This window comes from Notolepis coatsorum (assembly GCF_963971535.1).
Source record: "Notolepis coatsorum genome assembly, chromosome: 3".
In the NCBI taxonomy this organism is placed as follows: Eukaryota; Metazoa; Chordata; class Actinopteri; order Aulopiformes; family Paralepididae; genus Notolepis; species Notolepis coatsorum.
Genome location: NC_140167.1, coordinates 85,881,002 through 85,900,611, shown reverse-complemented (window position 1 = coordinate 85,900,611; position 19,610 = coordinate 85,881,002). Strand labels below are relative to the sequence as shown.

Here is a 19,610-nt window from a genome sequence, read left to right as displayed (position 1 = left end):
GACAGTTTTGCTCACATTCATTCAGTTTGACAGTTGTTATCGCCACCAGTGATATCACCGGGGAATCCTTGTGCTGTGTTAATCACAGCTCCACAAAATGATGTAGATGAAAGAATAGCAATACATTGTCGTATAGGTATTTATTATTGGTGTAATGATGTAGATGAAAGAATAGCAATACCTTGTCTTATAGGTATTTATTATTGGTGTAATCATAAGTGTCAGTGACGTTTTGTCGATACTCACCTCATTTATCTACGTTCCATCTTAAAGGGGAATGACACCCATTGTAAGAATTTGTCGTGTATCGGATCATCCCCAGATTTTACATTCCAATGACGTCATAGGAGAGAGTGGTGCCTGTTCACAAATACTGACTGAACTGTCCTGGAGCACAAGAAGAACATACTGACTGAACTGTCCTGGAGCACAGGAAGAACATACTTACTGAACTGTCCTGGGGCACAGGAAGAACATACTGACTGAACTGTCCTGGGGCACAGGAAGAACATACTGACTGAACTGTCCTGGGGCACAGGAAGAACATACTGACTGAACTGTCCTGGGGCACAGGAAGAACATACTGACTGAACTGTTCTGGGGCACAGGAAGAACATACTGACTGAACTGTCCTGGAGCACAGGAAGAACATACTGACTGAACTGTCCTGGATCACAGGAAGAACATACTGACTGAACTGTCCTGGAGCACAGGAAGAACATACTGACTGAACTGTCCTGGAGCACAGGAAGAACATACTTACTGAACTGTCCTGGGGCACAGGAAGAACATACTGACTGAACTGTCCTGGGGCACAGGAAGAACATACTGACTGAACTGTCCTGGGGCACAGGAAGAACATACTGACTGAACTGTCCTGGGGCACAGGAAGAACATACTGACTGAACTGTTCTGGGGCACAGGAAGAACATACTGACTGAACTGTCCTGGAGCATAGGAAGAACATACTGACTGAACTGTCCTGGATCACAGGAAGAACATACTGACTGAACTGTCCTGGAGCACAGGAAGAACATACTGACTGAACTGTCCTGGAGCACAGGACGAACATACTGACTGAACTGTCCTGGATCACAGGAAGAACATACTTACTGAACTGTTCTGGGGCACAGGAAGAACATACTGACTGAACTGTCCTGGGACACAGGAAGAACATACTGACTGAACTGTCCTGGGGCACAGGAAGAACATACCGACTGAACTGTCCTGGGGCACAGGAAGAACATACTGACTGAACTGTCCTGGGGCACAGGAAGAACATACTGACTGAACTGTCCTGGGGCACAGGAAGAACATACTGACTGAACTGTCCTGGGGCACAGGAAGAACATACTGACTGAACTGTCCTGGGACACAGGAAGAACATACTGACTGAACTGTCCTGGGGCACAGGAAGAACATACTGACTGAACTGTCCTGGGGCACAGGAAGAACATGCCGACTGAACTGTCCTGGGGCACAGGAAGAACATACTGACTGAACTGTCCTGGGGCACAGGAAGAACATACTGACTGAACTGTCCTGGGGCACAGGAAGAACATACTGACTGAACTGTCCTGGGGCACAGGAAGAACATACTGACTGAACTGTCCTGGGGCACAGGAAGAACATACTGACTGAACTGTCCTGGAGCACAGGAAGAACATACTGACTGAACTGTCCTGGGGCACAGGAAGAACATACTGACTGAACTGTCCTGGGGCGCAGGAAGAACATACTGACTGAACTGTCCTGGGGCACAGGAAGAACATACCGACTGAACTGTCCTGGGGCACAGGAAGAACATACTGACTGAACTGTCCTGGGGCACAGGAAGAACATACTGTCTGAACTGTCCTGAGACACAGGAAGAACATACTGACTGAACTGTCCTGGGGCACAGGAAGAACATACTGACTGAACTGTCCTGGGGCACAGGAAGAAGAACATACTGACTGAACTGTCCTGGGGCACAGGAAGAACATACTGACTGAACTGTCCTGGGGCACAGGAAGAACATACTGACTGAACTGTCCTGGGGCACAGGAAGAACATACTGTCTGAACTGTCCTGAGACACAGGAAGAACATACTGACTGAACTGTCCTGGGGCACAGGAAGAAGAACATACTGACTGAACTGTCCTGGGGCACAGGAAGAAGAACATACTGACTGAACTGTCCTGGGGCACAGGAAGAACATACTGACTGAACTGTCCTGGGGCACAGGAAGAACATACTGACTGAACCGTCCTGGGGCACAGGAAGAACATACTGACTGAACTGTCCTGGGGCACAGGAAGAAGAACATACTGACTGAACTGTCCTGGGGCACAGGAAGAACATACTGACTGAACTGTCCTGGGGCACAGGAAGAACATACTGATTGAACTGTCCTGGGGCACAGGAAGAACATACTGACTGAACTGTCCTGGAGCACAGGAAGAACATACTGACTGAACTGTCCTGGAGCACAGGAAGAACATACTGACTGAATTGTCCTGGGGCACAGGAAGAACATACTGACTGAACTGTCCTGGGGCACAGGAAGAACATACTGACTGAACTGTCCTGGGGCACAGGAAGAACATACTGACTGAACTGTCCTGGATCACAGGAAGAACATACTTACTGAACTGTTCTGGAGCACAGGAAGAACATACTGACTGAACTGTCCTGGGGCACAGGAAGAAGAACATACTGACTGAACTGTCCTGGGGCACAGGAAGAAGAACATACTGACTGAACTGTCCTGGGGCACAGGAAGAACATACTGACTGAACTGTCCTGGGGCACAGGAAGAACATACTGACTGAACTGTCCTGGGGCACAGGAAGAACATACTGACTGAATTGTCCTGGGGCACAGGAAGAACATACTGACTGAACTGTCCTGGGGCACAGGAAGAACATACTGACTGAACTGTCCTGGGGCACAGGAAGAACATACCGACTGAACTGTCCTGGGACACAGGAAGAACATACTGACTGAACTGTCCTGGGGCACAGGAAGAACATACCGACTGAACTGTCCTGGGGCACAGGAAGAACATACTGACTGAACTGTCCTGGGGCACAGGAAGAACATACTGACTGAACTGTCCTGGGGCACAGGAAGAACATACTGACTGAACTGTCCTGGGGCACAGGAAGAACATACTGACTGAACTGTCCTGGGACACAGGAAGAACATACTGACTGAACTGTCCTGGGGCACAGGAAGAACATGCCGACTGAACTGTCCTGGGGCACAGGAAGAACATACTGACTGAACTGTCCTGGGGCACAGGAAGAACATACTGACTGAACTGTCCTGGGGCACAGGAAGAACATACTGACTGAACTGTCCTGGGGCACAGGAAGAACATACTGACTGAACTGTCCTGGAGCACAGGAAGAACATACTGACTGAACTGTCCTGGGGCACAGGAAGAACATACTGACTGAACTGTCCTGGGGCACAGGAAGAAGAACATACTGACTGAACTGTCCTGGGGCACAGGAAGAACATACTGACTGAACTGTCCTGGGGCACAGGAAGAACATACTGATTGAACTGTCCTGGGGCACAGGAAGAACATACTGACTGAACTGTCCTGGAGCACAGGAAGAACATACTGACTGAACTGTCCTGGAGCACAGGAAGAACATACTGACTGAATTGTCCTGGGGCACAGGAAGAACATACTGACTGAACTGTCCTGGGGCACAGGAAGAACATACTGACTGAACTGTCCTGGGGCACAGGAAGAACATACTGACTGAACTGTCCTGGGGCACAGGAAGAACATGCCGACTGAACTGTCCTGGGGCACAGGAAGAACATACTGACTGAACTGTCCTGGGGCACAGGAAGAACATACTGACTGAACTGTCCTGGGGCACAGGAAGAACATACTGACTGAACTGTCCTGGGGCACAGGAAGAACATACTGACTGAACTGTCCTGGGGCACAGGAAGAACATACTGACTGAACTGTCCTGGAGCACAGGAAGAACATACTGACTGAACTGTCCTGGGGCACAGGAAGAACATACTGACTGAACTGTCCTGGGGCGCAGGAAGAACATACTGACTGAACTGTCCTGGGGCACAGGAAGAACATACTGACTGAACTGTCCTGGGGCACAGGAAGAACATACTGACTGAACTGTCCTGGGGCACAGGAAGAACATACTGTCTGAACTGTCCTGAGACACAGGAAGAACATACTGACTGAACTGTCCTGGGGCACAGGAAGAACATACTGACTGAACTGTCCTGGGGCACAGGAAGAAGAACATACTGACTGAACTGTCCTGGGGCACAGGAAGAACATACTGACTGAACTGTCCTGGGGCACAGGAAGAACATACTGACTGAACTGTCCTGGGGCACAGGAAGAACATACTGTCTGAACTGTCCTGAGACACAGGAAGAACATACTGACTGAACTGTCCTGGGGCACAGGAAGAAGAACATACTGACTGAACTGTCCTGGGGCACAGGAAGAAGAACATACTGACTGAACTGTCCTGGGGCACAGGAAGAACATACTGACTGAACTGTCCTGGGGCACAGGAAGAACATACTGACTGAACTGTCCTGGGGCACAGGAAGAACATACTGACTGAACTGTCCTGGGGCACAGGAAGAAGAACATACTGACTGAACTGTCCTGGGGCACAGGAAGAACATACTGACTGAACTGTCCTGGGGCACAGGAAGAACATACTGATTGAACTGTCCTGGGGCACAGGAAGAACATACTGACTGAACTGTCCTGGAGCACAGGAAGAACATACTGACTGAACTGTCCTGGAGCACAGGAAGAACATACTGACTGAATTGTCCTGGGGCACAGGAAGAACATACTGACTGAACTGTCCTGGGGCACAGGAAGAACATACTGACTGAACTGTCCTGGGGCACAGGAAGAACATACTGACTGAACTGTCCTGGATCACAGGAAGAACATACTTACTGAACTGTTCTGGGGCACAGGAAGAACATACTGACTGAACTGTCCTGGGGCACAGGAAGAAGAACATACTGACTGAACTGTCCTGGGGCACAGGAAGAAGAACATACTGACTGAACTGTCCTGGGGCACAGGAAGAACATACTGACTGAACTGTCCTGGGGCACAGGAAGAACATACTGACTGAACTGTCCTGGGGCACAGGAAGAACATACTGACTGAATTGTCCTGGGGCACAGGAAGAACATACTGACTGAACTGTCCTCGGGCACAGGAAGAACATACTGACTGAACTGTCCTGGGGCACAGGAAGAACATACTGACTGAACTGTCCTGGAGCACAGGAAGAAGAACATACTGACTGAACTGTCCTGGGGCACATGAAGAACATACTGACTGAACTGTCCTGGGGCACAGGAAGAACATACTGACTGAACTGTCCTGGAGCACAGGAAGAACATACTGACTGAACTGTCCTGGAGCACAGGAAGAACATACTGACTGAACTGTCCTGGGGCACAGGAAGAACATACCGACTGAATTGTCCTGGGGCACAGGAAGAAGAACATACTAACTGAACTGTCCTGGGGCACAGGAAGAACATACTGACTGAACTGTCCTGGGACACAGGAAGAACATACTGACTGAACTGTCCTGGGGCACAGGAAGAACATACTGACTGAACTGTCCTGGGGCACAGGAAGAACATACTGACTGAACTGTCCTGGGGCACAGGAAGAACATACTGACGGAACTGTCCTGGGGCACAGGAAGAACATACTGACTGAACTGTCCTGGGGCACAGGAAGAACATACTGACTGAACTGTCCTGGGACACAGGAAGAACATACTGACTGAACTGTCCTGGGGCACAGGAAGAACATACCAACTGAATTGTCCTGGGGCACAGGAAGAAGAACATACTGACTGAACTGTCCTGGGGCACAGGAAGAACATACTGACTGAACTGTCCTGGGGCACAGGAAGAACATACTGACTGAATTGTCCTGGGGCACAGGAAGAACATGTGTGAATTCTTAAAATGGATGGTGTTCCCCTTTTAAATCGAACATTAGGCCACTGAAAGGCCGGGAAACCGTGTTGAAGTTATGACAGTTGAGAATTCATTACTTGTTAACATCACTAACCAGTGTCCTCCTCCTCAGGCTCCTCCTCTCCTGTACGACCCGCCACCCCGTCGTCCGTCAGCCCCACCCCTCCGCCTCCCCCGCCCCGCCCCCCCTCGCGGCCCAGGCTGCCCCCGGGAAGCCCAGTGTAGGGGAACCGGTAAGAGCTGCTTTCTCTGTTGTTTACATTTCATACGGGTGGTTCTTTGTCACATACATTTGTTTACATTTTATACAGGTGGTTCTTTGTCACATACATTTGTTTACATTTTATACGGGTGGTTCTTTGTCACATACATTTGTTTACATTTTGTCATGACTGATGCTGTATATTAGGTTACTGAACTGTACTGGAAATTACATGAACCTGTTTTATATTTACTCTTTATTTAATTTTTCTGTCTTTATTTCTCTTTCTTTCTTTCTTTCTCTTCATCTCTTTCTTTCTTTCTTTATCTTTCTTTCTTTCTTTCTTTCTATCTTTCTTTTTATCTTTCTTTCTTCCACTTCATCTCTTTCTTTCTTTCTTTCTTTCTTTCTTTCTTTCTTTCTTTCTTTCTTTCTTTCTTTCTTTCTTTCTATCTTTCTTTTTATCTTTCTTTCTTTCTTTCTTTCTTTATCTTCCTCTCGTTCTTTCTTTCTATTCCTTTCTTTCTTACTTTCTTTCTTTATCTTCCTTTCATTCTCTGTCTCTTCCTCTTTCTTTCTATATTTATCTCTCTCTCTCCCTTTCTCTGTGTATTCCTCCCTCCCCTTTCTCCCTCTCTCCCTCTCTCTCTCCCTCTCTCCCTCTCTCCCTCCTCCCCTCAGAGTCGTCCGTTCAGTCCCCCAGTCCACTCGGCCAGCCCTCCCCCCGTCGCTCCCCTGGCGCGGGCCGAGAGCACCTCCTCCATCTCCTCCACCGCCTCCCTGAGTGCCGCCACCACCCCCACCGTCGGTAAAGATCTCTGCATGTCTGTGTCAGGTGTGTGTCCTCTCCACCCTCCACCATCACCACACCGCTGTCGCCACAGGGGGCGCCGCCACACGCATTCGTCTCAAAACCCTGAGAGGCTGTCTGTCGGTTTGTTTTCAAATGACAACTTGGCGTAATTGGGTGTGAAACGACAACATCAGGGGGGGGGGGGGGGGGGGGGGGCATCCTAGATAATTAGATAAAAACTAACAGACACAGCGGATCAGTGTGTCCGCGCCCCTTATTGGTTATTGTTTTAACTGTTGTTCCAGTGTGGCTGTCCCCTTATTGGTTATTGTTTTAACTGTTGTTCCAGTGTGGCTGTCCCCTTATTGGTTATTGTTTTAACTGTTGTTCCAGTCAAATCAAATCAAATCAAATGTATTTGTAAGGCCCAACAACACACGTTAATGTCCCCATGGGCTGGACACGTCTTCTTTAAACAAGTCAAGAAGAAACATAACAATAAATCAAGAACAAAACAAGAACACCATAAAGTCCAACAAATTTAAAATAAATGTAAAATAAATGAATGAATGAATGCAATGAATGAATGCAAATACACAAGACAGTGTGGCTGTCCTCTTATTGGTTATTGTTTTAACTGTTGTTCCAGTGTGGCTGTCCCCTTATTGGTTATTGTCTTAACTGTTGTTCCAGTGTGGCTGTCCCCTTATTGGTTATTGCCTTAACTGTTGTTCCAGTGTGGCTGTCCCCTTATTGGTTATTGTTTTAACGTTAGGTTATGACTATAACCAAGTTCTGTTAGTATAGCGACGCTCGGCATCGCTCTCTGCACTATCTCGCATACGTGCACGCGCACTGAATAAAGACCACAATGTACCTTTAATCCCAAATATTTGTCTGACCACACCCCTATCAGCTTACCCATATAAGCAGGGGTGGGGCCACCCACTCTCCTCCTTCCCAAGCTTTCGCCACAAGGCGAGGTCAAAGGCTGCAGCGGCGTCGGATGCCGAGCGTCGCTATACTAACAGAACTTGGTTATAGTCATAACCTAACGTTCTGTATCGTATCGCTCTCGCTCGGCATCGCTCTCTGCACAAGGGAGGCCGAGCGAGAGCCAACGGCCGACAAATACACCCCGCTGACAGCCCCCCACAAACCATCAGAACAGGGAGGGCCGAGCCCCCCCGACCCACCCTAATGGCGGGCACCCCCCCTATTAGGGGCTTCACGGGAGGGCGACGGACCCGACCGTGCGAAGAGGCACTCAAGCAACTCAACGCACAGGGTGAGCAGACCGTGGCTTGACCCCACGACTACACACACGCACAACCCGCATGCCACCCGGGAACGAACGGAGGAACAACCTCGTTACTGCCCCCAGAATCACGGGGTCAAGGGCAAACCCAACCCCGTGGCAAGGCCGTAGCAGCGGAGCACGAAGGAAGACCCAGACCCACCAAAAGGACTGGACTCCCTAGAATGGGGGCCCGGAGAAGTCCATGATGCCAGCATCAAGACCCCACCAGGTGGGCACGTAGTGCCCCGCCCCCCACATCGCCAGCGTATTCGGACAAAGGCCCCTCAGTTACTGCACCTGGTATTCCCAGGCGGAATCCCATCCAAGTACTAACCAGGCCAGAACCTGCTTAGCTTCCGAGATCGGACGAGATCGGGCGTGTTCAGGTTGGTATGGCCGTAAGCCGAGCGGGCCCCGTCCCCCCAATAGTACACCGCCTGGCACACTGACCCTGCAGAACAGGCAGTCAGCATGGCCGTAAGCACACAAAAAAGGTTAACTAACGGAAGCAGGCAGCGCACCGGGGAAAAACCAGGCAACAGGCTGTTAACCCTAGCCTGGAGACTGCGGACGAGACAGGCGCCAGAGGGGACAGCTGAACACAGCCGCCCCGGCGGAAGGAGCGTAAGCTGGCGGTGTTGCATGACCAAGCCTCCATTTAAAAACCCCCACCCAGAGGGGTCGAGGCAGAGAAGGCTGACACGATTGGCAGACGTCATGAACGTGCAGGGGCACCCTCAAACGGTGAACCCGGGAGTTGACACTGCTCCAACACACCAGGGAATCAACCACCTCGGTGTTACCCAATGCGGTGGTTGTTCCTATAACCCCTCAAGAAAAAACTCCAAAACACACCTGCGGGTATACACCGGCTATACCGCAGTACAAGTGTTTCAGTTTCCAAAAAGGGTTAACCCAGGCCTACGGGTCGCAAACATCACTTCGGACCGGGCCTGGCGGTACGGGAAGCACAGGGTCACCAGAGGAGGTCAAAAAACCACCCCCACAGGCCCCTCTTCGCCATGCGTGAGAGAGGAGCGAAAAATAATGGAGAACCAGCCCCTAAGCACACCGTACCTGGTATTCCCCGGCGGTCTCCCAACCAAGTACTAACCAGGACCAACCTGTGTAGCGGCCGAGATCCGACGAGATCGAGCGCGTACAGAATGGCATGGCTGTAAGCCATGACGACAGTGCTGAGTAAAAACATACCCAACCAGGGTCTCCATAGCGCTTAACCCTGTGACACCCAGACCGACCTGGCATTTTTCCCCCTGAAAAAAGCCCAAGTCCCTCAGGGTACCAGAACAGCAGATCTGCATCCCCGGCGGACAACGGGTTCAACTGATCTGGACCAGCGTGACCAGAACCAGTCCCGTGCCCTAACCACGCCGACATGCCTACTCCAGGAGAAGGGCAGATATGCGTGTTGATCTTAACATGAAAAGAAGGCGCCACCCAGACGTTCGGACGAACCGCGCCTGGTGGCCCACCCCAAGGGCGTGAGACCCCACCACATATGTTCAGATCCATCCCGTCATCATCCCCCAGACATGAACGAGAATCCGTCGACAACCCACCCAGGTCATGGGATGTGGTCGTCGGAAGAGGAAAAACCCCCATCTCAGTTGCTTTATAAAAACGCCGTTTCAACCACAAGCAACCAAGGCGTGCCAGTCAATCGCCTGTTTACAGCGAGCTAGCACTATACGTGCATCGGGACACACCCCCATCAATGAACAGGCTAATTAGACCTGTCATTGAATCCCCAAGGCGCCCAGGGGAACGACAAGAGGGGTGTGACACTCCCTAACTCCAACACTTCTGGAATAGAAAGAAGGAAGCATCAACAGTATGTATCCCAGTCTACACAGCCGGGGTAAAAAATGTTCACATTTTTACATCCCACCACCCTCCCATAGGAAAGAGACGGGGATCCCCAGAGAGACTTCCCACGCGAGCTGTACAGATTGAAAAGAATATATTGCACCTTGAGCCATGTAAAAAACTGGTTTTAGGGCCCCCGGGGAAGAGGCACTGAACCCATACACACTCAATAAACGAATTGAATCGAATATACATACAATAGAAAAGGACCCTTCTAGAGGGTCCACTCACTTTGACAATCTGAGGAGGAAGGCTCTGTACTCTGATGGAGGCTTCCTCACATGGAAGAAGGAGTCCGAACTCACAGAAGGCCTGAATAGGCGCTTGGTGAGGAGGAGCCCTGACCACCCCCCCTGAAAACAGATCCATCACATGGACCTGAACAGCACACGGAAGTCCTACCAACAGAGACGCGCACGGTGACGTACTCTATGGCGGGGGAATTCCTGCGGTGCACACGCCCAATATACCAGGCCGTGGGACCAGGAACTCCCTCCCCCCCCCCCCCCCCCCCCCCGTAACGTGCCGAACCGCCACGTGACGGGAACCTTGAAGGACAGGGGGTGTACCCCTGACCGACAGAACAATGGGGAGAGGAAAGGTTACCAGTTCACCCCTTTACGACCCCACACCCATGATACGATGTAACGACAAAAAGAGAATATGACACAGTCATAGTCAGCTCTATGAAGCGTTTCACAGCTCCACACAGCGCATGAGCTAACCTGCTATCTGATTTTTACTAAGGAAAAACACAGAATAGAGAGGGCTCTAAGAACCCCGGTCCAACATACACATGTGCTTCTGTGGCCAGTACAACCCAGTTGTAGGTCACATGACACACACAACCCATCATCACCTACAAAAAATGGCAAAAACACTCAACAGAGGAACGCCGTTTTTTTCACAATGAGAGAATACATCATTCTTGATTAGTATCGACCACAGGCCTTGCTAAGCACACATGACAGCAACCAAACCAATTTCCCATTAGGAAATAAGTTTCTCCAGCAGATTTAGCACAACCTCAGCAATCAAGCTAAGAGTTACATCGTATCCCTACCACACAAAAGACACAATTAATGCACAACATGTCTGATAGGAGGATGAAAAAGTCCCCAGGGAACCGGGGGGGAAAACACAATCCTCCTATTTTACCCTCAATACGGCCAGTTAAAACAGGAAAACCTGTTAATGTGTGAACACACTGTTCATTGTCATTACAGTCTGAGAAAGAACATTCTTTTACTCACTTGTCACCAAGCATAGCTTCATAGGTTAGTTACCTTAGTTGTGAGTACACGGTGCATATAAACACCATGATGTTTCTCACACAACAACCAGATCATTCCCCGATTTGCACGGAGAAGCTAACTGCCAGTGACAAAAACAGCTCACACATAACCCGCAACGTATCCTAAATGCATTGTAGCAACACACGTTTTGGGAAAAACACCGTTATTCACAATACATTTAGCAAAGTAAAACCAGAAGACGTGTTATGAGGTCTGGTCAACCCCGTTCCTACCCGGAACGCAGATCAGCGAAGTGCAGTCACAGACACCGTAGGAAACACAGCCGCTCCTGTGTTGTCCGAACTGGGCAGCGTCACCGCCCCAACCCGCACTACAGTCCCCTGTTGATGCAACCTTGCCGTCCTGGCTCAGGGCAGGGTCGACGAAACATCCCCTGTCAAGGATGACGTCGTGGTCAAGAGTGTAAAACATGTTAAAATCAAAGCACGTTCAACAGAATAGCATCACGACGCACGCGATCAGAAGCGAGCTCACGGCGGCGCGCGAGAAGCTAAGCTACCCCGCGCCAGCCATGGCCATAGCAGCAAGCTAACGTTACCTAGCGACCACGACATGCTAGCCCCGCAGCTAACAGCTGACTGGCTAATAGTAGGCCCTAAGCAGGCCATGCAGCGATCCAGCAGGCTAACGCAGCAGTTAACAGCTGACTGGCTAACCGTAAGCTATGAACATGTAAACAATGACATACCACTCACCCAGACAGGCCGCCGTTCTGAACCTCTCCTCACTTTTTAAGAGAAAAGAGAAAACAAGATGTCAACACCGCTTCACAACGGTGACTTTACCACATCCGACGGAATCAGCACAGTACCAACTGGCCTGTGTAGCTGACTTTGAACATGAATCTGCCGCTATCGCACATTACATGCACATATCCCCTCGTGAAGGAATACTCTCATTTGGATATGAAAGATGGGGCCTTAACACGGTGACAGAGAGAATCCACTCGTCCAGAACACACAGGGATCACCAGTGTCAATGGTCGCGGCCCACTAGTTAAAACTATAATGGTCTTCAGACCAAGGCCTTCTGTCGCCTAGGTGGCTAAACAAAGGACCCTAGCCTGGGGCCGGTTTCCATAAACTTTGTCAAGTAGCCCCCATAGCACTAACAGACAAGTGGAGCCCGCCAGCAAACACTACTCACCCAACCTGGAACGCACCGCTTCTCACAACAGCGGCATGTCCGACAGTTCAGCTGTGGCCTGACAGGTTTCACCCCAACAAACACAGCAAGGAACTGCAGTTGAGAAGCATGCAGCGGCGTGCTCCCAATACGAAAACCGGTGGAGGGTTTTTAGAATGATCATCATCTTCCAGACACTCCAGTACGAAGACAATATCGCCGTATTTTCTCGAAAAATAGTGAGAGAGAAAATAAAGATATGATGTCAACGTATCCTTGTTTCCCAAAGCTGCTCCTAAACCTTTCTTCCATCATGGTGTCAAGTGTGGGGATCTACCGAGGCACTTCTTCCTTGTGGTGAAAGCGAGAAGGAGGAGAGTGGGTGGCCCCACCCCTGCTTATATGGGTAAGCTGATAGGGGTGTGGTCAGACAAATATTTGGGATTAAAGGTACATTGTGGTCTTTATTCAGTGCGCGTGGACGTATGCGAGATAGTGCAGAGAGCGATGCCGAGCGAGAGCGATACGATACAGAACTGTTGTTCCAGTGTGGCTGTCCCCTTATTGGTTATTGTTTTAACTGTTGTTCCAGTGTGGCTGTCCCCTTATTGGTTATTGTTTTAACTGTTGTTCCAGTGTGGCTGTCCCCTTATTGGTTATTGTCTTAACTGTTGTTCCAGTGTGGCTGTCCCCTTATTGGTTATTGTTTTAACTGTTGTTCCAGTGTGGCTGTCCCCTTATTGGTTATTGTTTTAACTGTTGTTCCAGTGTGGCTGTCCCCTTATTGGTTATTGTTTTAACTGTTGTTCCAGTGTGGCTGTCCCCTTATTGGTTATTGTTTTAACTGTTGTTCCAGTGTGGCTGTCCCCTTATTGGTTATTGTCTTAACTGTTGTTCCAGTGTGGCTGTCCCCTTATTGGTTATTGTTTTAACTGTTGTTCCAGTGTGGCTGTCCCCTTATTGGTTATTGTTTTAACTGTTGTTCCAGTGTGGCTGTCCCCTTATTGGTTATTGTCTTAACTGTTGTTCCAGTGTGGCTGTCCCCTTATTGGTTATTGTCATCACCGTGTCTGTGTGGCAAGTACTATGATGGAAACCTGAGAGGACGACCTTGACGAGTTGAAAGGCAGTGTTAGTTTCTGCATAGGGTGGCAGGTTGGCAGAGAGAGAGAGAGAGAGAGGGAGAGAGGGAGAGAGGGAGAGAGGGAGAGGGGGAGAGAGAGAGAGAGAGAGAGAGATCTGTATGACATATCGATAGTAGCCAACGTTAGCTAGTGTTAGCTATCACTGCTAATGGTAACTTAATGTTAGCAGAGGTAGCAACGGTAATCAGTGGTAATGTAGGCTATGTAACTTATGTAACGTTAGCTGAAGTAGCAACAGAGAGAGAGAGGGGGGGGGGGGTCAGATATTATCCCCTGCAATAGCCAATGCCCATCTCTGTCGAAGGGTCCTTGAGCAAGGCACTGCACCCCCGACACGCTCCAGAGGCACCGCAGAACAGATGACTCTGACCTCTGACCTCCCTGGTGGAAAGACCCCATGTATGTGTCCATACACAAAGCAATGCATTCCTTATCTTACTCTGTGTAATATGGCGATATAGCTGCTCTAAATCCAAATCTGAATTATTAGCATCATCACAATAGCTGAACATTTGGTGAACTGGAAAAATTGCTCTTTATTGCTCCCAGAAAAGACATTTCCCTATTAGCTAAAAGGAGTTCCAGTGCTAGCTTTGTGGTAGTTGTTGCCAACAAGTTAGGTTAATAAATATACTGAGACTCAGGGTCAGGATTAGGTTAATAAGTATACTAAGCGTACTGTGAGAGGACCGGACTCTGCGCGGCATGTCCACAGTCGTTTGAGGTTTCATAGTCGAGCGTACCACCGCGTACCGGGTTAGGTTCATAAGTATACAAACTAAGATGGCCCACGCCACACCGATAATCAGTTCAATGAGGCTTCATCACTCTGGAATTAAACATTATTCATTCCATGACGTGTTTGATTCCACCGAAAGCCTATGGGCTTACTAAAGCAATAACGTGACATGAACGTGTTTAATTGCAAGTGTCCCGTTCATCCATGTGCTTATTCTCTGTGGTGTTCTCATCCCGTCTTGGTTGAAATATTTTAGCTCTTTTCATTCTGTCTTTTGTGTTCATGAAAACAAAATGTCTGCCCCCCCCCCCCCCCCCCCCACAGATCAGACTTTTATTGTGTTTGATTTGCATTCTTATTTTTGTTTTGCTCTTTTGTTTGTGCATCTTTTCTTTTTTTCGTCCCATGGCTTGTCAGAAGATGACGCCTATATAGAAAAACTGCCCACGTTTGAGAGACACGTTGATTCGTTGACAGGTACAGTAATGACCCTATCGGAGAACTTTGATTGGTTGCCAGGTATAGTAATGACCCCATCTGAGAGCTTTGATTGGTTGACAGGTACAGTAATGACCCTATCGGAGAGAGCAAGGGCTGAGGGCAGGGGCTCCTGTATCCAGTCTGAACTGTAGAGATGCAGAGAGTGAGCACTGAGATGCTGTTCTTCTACAACGTGTGTAGGGTCGGTTGACTGTTCCTTCTGTCTATACCGCCACCTAGAGGCTCAGATCTATCCTGTAATGATAATGCTGATTCCCATCACTCTTTCCACTAAGTGGCAGTGATTAGATTAGATTCAAATGTCTTGTCATCATACAGCACAAGTACAGTACAACGAAAAGAGGTTTGGCATCCAACCAGAGTGCAAGTGTAACAGTAAAGTGCAGTAGTAATATACAATGTACAGGTGATTAAACCGGATATAAAATATATAAATGAGTACTTCTGAGTATAACACTACTAATAGTGCTAATCAGATGTATGTACAGTGTTGTAGTATTATTATGTACAGTGATACAGCTATAAAGACACTGTGGCAGTAAGTCATACTGGCCAGTGGTATAACTAGTAAGAGTAGGTAAGGGATATGTATATAGATTATATGCAGGTATATAATTCCAACCACCACTGCATCTCAAAATGAAGAAGAAGCAGTGTTGCCTTCTGGGTAGAAAACAGGCCGTATCGTGGGGACAGGAATGGGAATACACACGTTATTCTCTTTGATCTGTACAACACCTGTTACCCACAATGCATTTGGCATAGGAGGGTATAGGGCACGGGTGAGTGCTTTTGAGGGTGTGTTTCTTGCACAGATGACATCATACGTATCTAGATGGTGAGCTGAAGTCGTTTGTTTTTAGCCAGTGGTTAGTTCAACTGGACTCGACGTGGAGGCCCCATAATGCAACGCTGCAACATGACAGCTGGTCTCATCATGTTCATGTTTTGACGTGAAGTCCGGGTCACAGCGTGGAGACTCGACTGCCTCGATACGCAGAGGTGTTGACTGTGTGACAGGGTTTAGGTTCATCTTGCTCTAAGATGATGGGAGATATCTCACGTATCACTTCCTCCATTCAAATGGTGGCAAAATCTAATTGGGGAAGGAATAGCTTTCTTTATTTTTTTGCTATCATCATCATCGGTTCTTGCCTTAACACACCGTAACATCGTACAATTTCGTAGATGAGACATTATCTCTCTCTCTCTCTCTCTCTCTCTCTCTCTCTCTCTCTCTCTCTCTCTCTCTCCCTCTCTCTCTCTCTCTCTCTCCCTCCCTCCCTCCCTCCCTCCCTCCTTCTGTCTCTCCATCTCTTCTCTATGTATCTCTTGCTTCGCTCTCTCGTCTCTAGTTCTCATATGGACAAGAGCTGCAGTAAAAACAGTAAATAAAGAGTAAAGGAACCTACATGAAAGGCTTCATCTAAAGGAGAGAGCACACGGCTTGAAGAATAAAACATTTAAAAAGAGAAGCTAAATTGTCCTCCAGTGATGCCCTTTCCTCCTCGTCCCCCACATGAGACACGAGACTCTGTTTTTATGGGCCTGTCTCCTCCGTGTCGCCATGGCAACCACAGGCCCCTACCATGACGACGGTTATTGTGTTTGAACAGAATGTCTCTGAGCAGCGTGACTCAACAATGACAGTACATGCTAGCTCTCGCTCTCTCTCTCTCTCTCTCTCTCTCTCTCTCTCTCTCTCTCTCTCTCTCTCTCTCTCTCTCTCTCTCTCTCTCTCTCTCTCTATATATATATATATATATCTCTCTCTCTCTATCTCTCTCTCTCCCTCTCTCTCCCTCTGTGGGCCCTTGAGATTAACATGCACATTCTCACACACATGTACACACACACACACACACACACACACACACACACACACAGGCCAACCAACAAACACTCTTTACTTACTTAATAATGTACTCACTCAGTCACACACACACACACACACACACACACTGTTGAATCAAGGCTGCTCCTCACAGAGCTGTTTGAAACCGGCCGTGAGAATCAAGCTGTTGAGCAGCTCCAGCTGTTTAGTATTCCTGCCATCATCTCTCTTCTCCTTTCATCTCTCTCTTCTCTCCTCTCATCTCTCTATCTCCTCTCCTCTCTTCTCTCCTCTATCTCCTCTCCTATCTCCTCCTCTCCTCTCATTGAATCTCTCTCTCTTCTCTCCTCTCATCTCTCTCTCTCCTCTCTTCTCTCCTCTATCTCCTCTCCTCTTCCTCTCCTCTCTCCTATCCTCTCCCCTCCCCTCTCCTCTCTATATCCTCTCTCCTCCTCTCCTCTCCTATCTCTCTGTCTCTCCTCCTTTCCTTTCCTCTCCTCTCCTCTCCTCTCTCCTCTCCTCTCGCATATCTCCTATCTCTCCTCTCCTCTATCCTCCTCTCCTCTCCTCTCTATCCTCTCTCTCATATCTCATCTATCTCCTCTCCTCTCTCCTCTCATATCTCCTCTCCTATCTCCTCTCATATCTCCTCTCCGCTCTCCTCTCTCCTCTACTCTCTTTCTCCTCTCCTCTCCTTTCTCCTCTCTCATATCTCCTCTCTCCTCTCTCCACTAATATCTCTCTCCTCTACTCTCTCCTCTCTCCTCTCCTCTCCTCTCTCCACTCATCTCTCTCCTCTCTCCACTCCTCTCTCTCTCATCTCCTCTCTCCACTCATCTATCTCTCCTCTCCTCTCCCCTCTCTCCTCTCCTCTCTCCTCTACTCTCTCCTCTCCTCTCCTCTCCCCTCTCTCCTCTCATCTCTCTCTCTCCTCTCCTCTCCTCTCTTCTCTCCTCTATCTCCTATCCTATCTCCTCCTCTCCTCTCCTCTCTCCTCTCATTGAATCTCTCTCTCCTCTCTTCTCTCCTCTATCTCCTATTTCCTCCTATCCTCTCTCCCCTCCCCTCTCCTCTCTATATCCTCTCTCTCCTCTCCTATCTCTCTGTCTCTCCTCTCTCCTTTCCTCTCCTCTCTCCTCTCTCCTCTCCTCTCGCATATCTCCTCTATCTCTCCTCTCCTCTATCCTCCTCTCCTATCTCCTCTCCTATCTCCTCTCTCCTCTCCTCCCTCTCCTCTCTCTCCTCTCCTCTCTCATATCTCATCTATCTCCTCTCTCCTCTCATATCTCCTCTCCTATCTCCTCTCCTCTATGCTCTCTCTCCTCTCCGCTCTCCTCTCTCCTCTACTCTCTCCTCTCCTTTCTCCTCTCCTCTCCTCTCTCCTCTCTCCACTCATCTATCTCTCCTCTACTCTCTCCTCTCTCCTCTCCTCTCTCCTCTCATCTCTCCTCTCCTCTCCTCTCTCCTCTCTCCTCTCTCCTCTCTCATCTCTCCTCTCTCCTCTCTCCTCTCTCCTCTCTCCTCTCTCATCTCTCCTCTCCTCTCTCATCTCCTCTCTCCTCTCTCCTCTCCTCTCTACTCTCTCCTCTCCTCTCTACTCTCTACTCTCTCCTCTCCTCTCTCCTCTCCTCTCTCCTCTCTCTCTCCTCTCCTCTCTCCTCTCCTCTCTCATCTCTCCTCTCTTCTCTCTCTCTCTCCTCTCTCCTCTCTCCTCTCTCCTCTCTCCTCTACTCTCTATTCTCTCCTCTCTCCTCTCTCCTCTACTCTCTCCTCTCTCCTCTCCTCTCCTCTCTCCTCTCCTCTCCTCTCTCCTCTCTCCTCTACTCTCTCCTCTCCTCTCCTCTCTCCTCTCCTCTCTCCTCTACTCTCTCCTCTACTCTCTCCTCTCCTCTCTCCTCTCCTCTCTCATCTCTCCTCTCTCCTCTCTCCTCTCCTCTCTCCTCTCTCCTCTCTCCTCTCTCCTCTCCTCTCTCCTCTCTCCTCTCTCCTCTCTCCTCTCTCATCTCTCCTCTCTCCTCTCTCCTCTCCTCTCTCATAGCAACAGACAGCCTCATGTTGAGCCCAGTAGTTCCCAGTGGCCATAAAACCCCAAACCCTACCTCCCTGATCTGAACCTCCGGGCCCAAAACGTTGTCCTGCTACACAATCACTCAGCTCTCCACGCCTGTGTGTGCGTGTGTGTGTGTGTGTGTGTGTGTGTGTGTGTGTGTGTGTGCGTGTGTGTGTGTGTCTGTCCTCTCGAATAGAAGCACCTCACAGTTTTTACCCCCCCTCCATTAGGACCACTCAACCATTTGACCCCACCACTTAACCCCCGGTGATGACCTCCCCAACACCCCCATCTGACCTCCGACCTCCCCAACACGCCCATCTGACCTCTGACCTCCCCATCTGACCTCCCCAACACCCCCATCTGACCTCCCCAATACCCCCATCTGACCTCTGACCTCCCCATCTGACCTCCCCAACACCCCTATCTCACCTCCCCAACACCCCCATCTCACCTCCCCAACACCCCCATCTGACCTCCCCAACACCCCCATCTGACCTCCCCAACACCCCCATCTGACCTCCCCATCACCCCCATCTGACCTCCATCTGACCTCCCCAACACCCCCATCTGACCTCCATCTGACCTCCCAACACCCCCATCTGACCCCCATCTGACCTCCCCAACACCCCATCTGACCTCCCCATCACCCCCATCTGACCTCCATCTGACCTCCCCAACACCCCCATCTGACCTCCATCTGACC

General features: G+C 49.4%; 2 protein-coding genes across 2 annotated transcripts in view; both read left to right on the top strand.

The window, feature by feature from the left end:
- Nucleotides 1–7,023, top strand: part of LOC311225890 (uncharacterized protein) — a 381,841-nt gene extending 374,818 nt beyond the window's left edge. The window contains exons 16-17 of the mRNA XM_084311282.1: nucleotides 6,125–6,245; nucleotides 6,896–7,023. Of these exons, the coding sequence (XP_084167408.1) occupies nucleotides 6,125–6,237 (113 nt within the window). The 3' untranslated portion in view covers nucleotides 6,238–6,245; nucleotides 6,896–7,023. The remainder of the gene's footprint in view (nucleotides 1–6,124; nucleotides 6,246–6,895) is intronic.
- sgip1a (SH3GL interacting endocytic adaptor 1a) overlaps nucleotides 6,401–19,610 on the top strand; it is a gene marked incomplete at its 5' end in the record, with an annotated part of 43,256 nt that continues 30,046 nt past the window's right edge. The window contains 2 exons of the mRNA XM_084311281.1: nucleotides 6,401–6,412; nucleotides 6,896–7,049. Coding sequence (XP_084167407.1) covers nucleotides 6,401–6,412; nucleotides 6,896–7,049 — 166 coding nt within the window. The remainder of the gene's footprint in view (nucleotides 6,413–6,895; nucleotides 7,050–19,610) is intronic.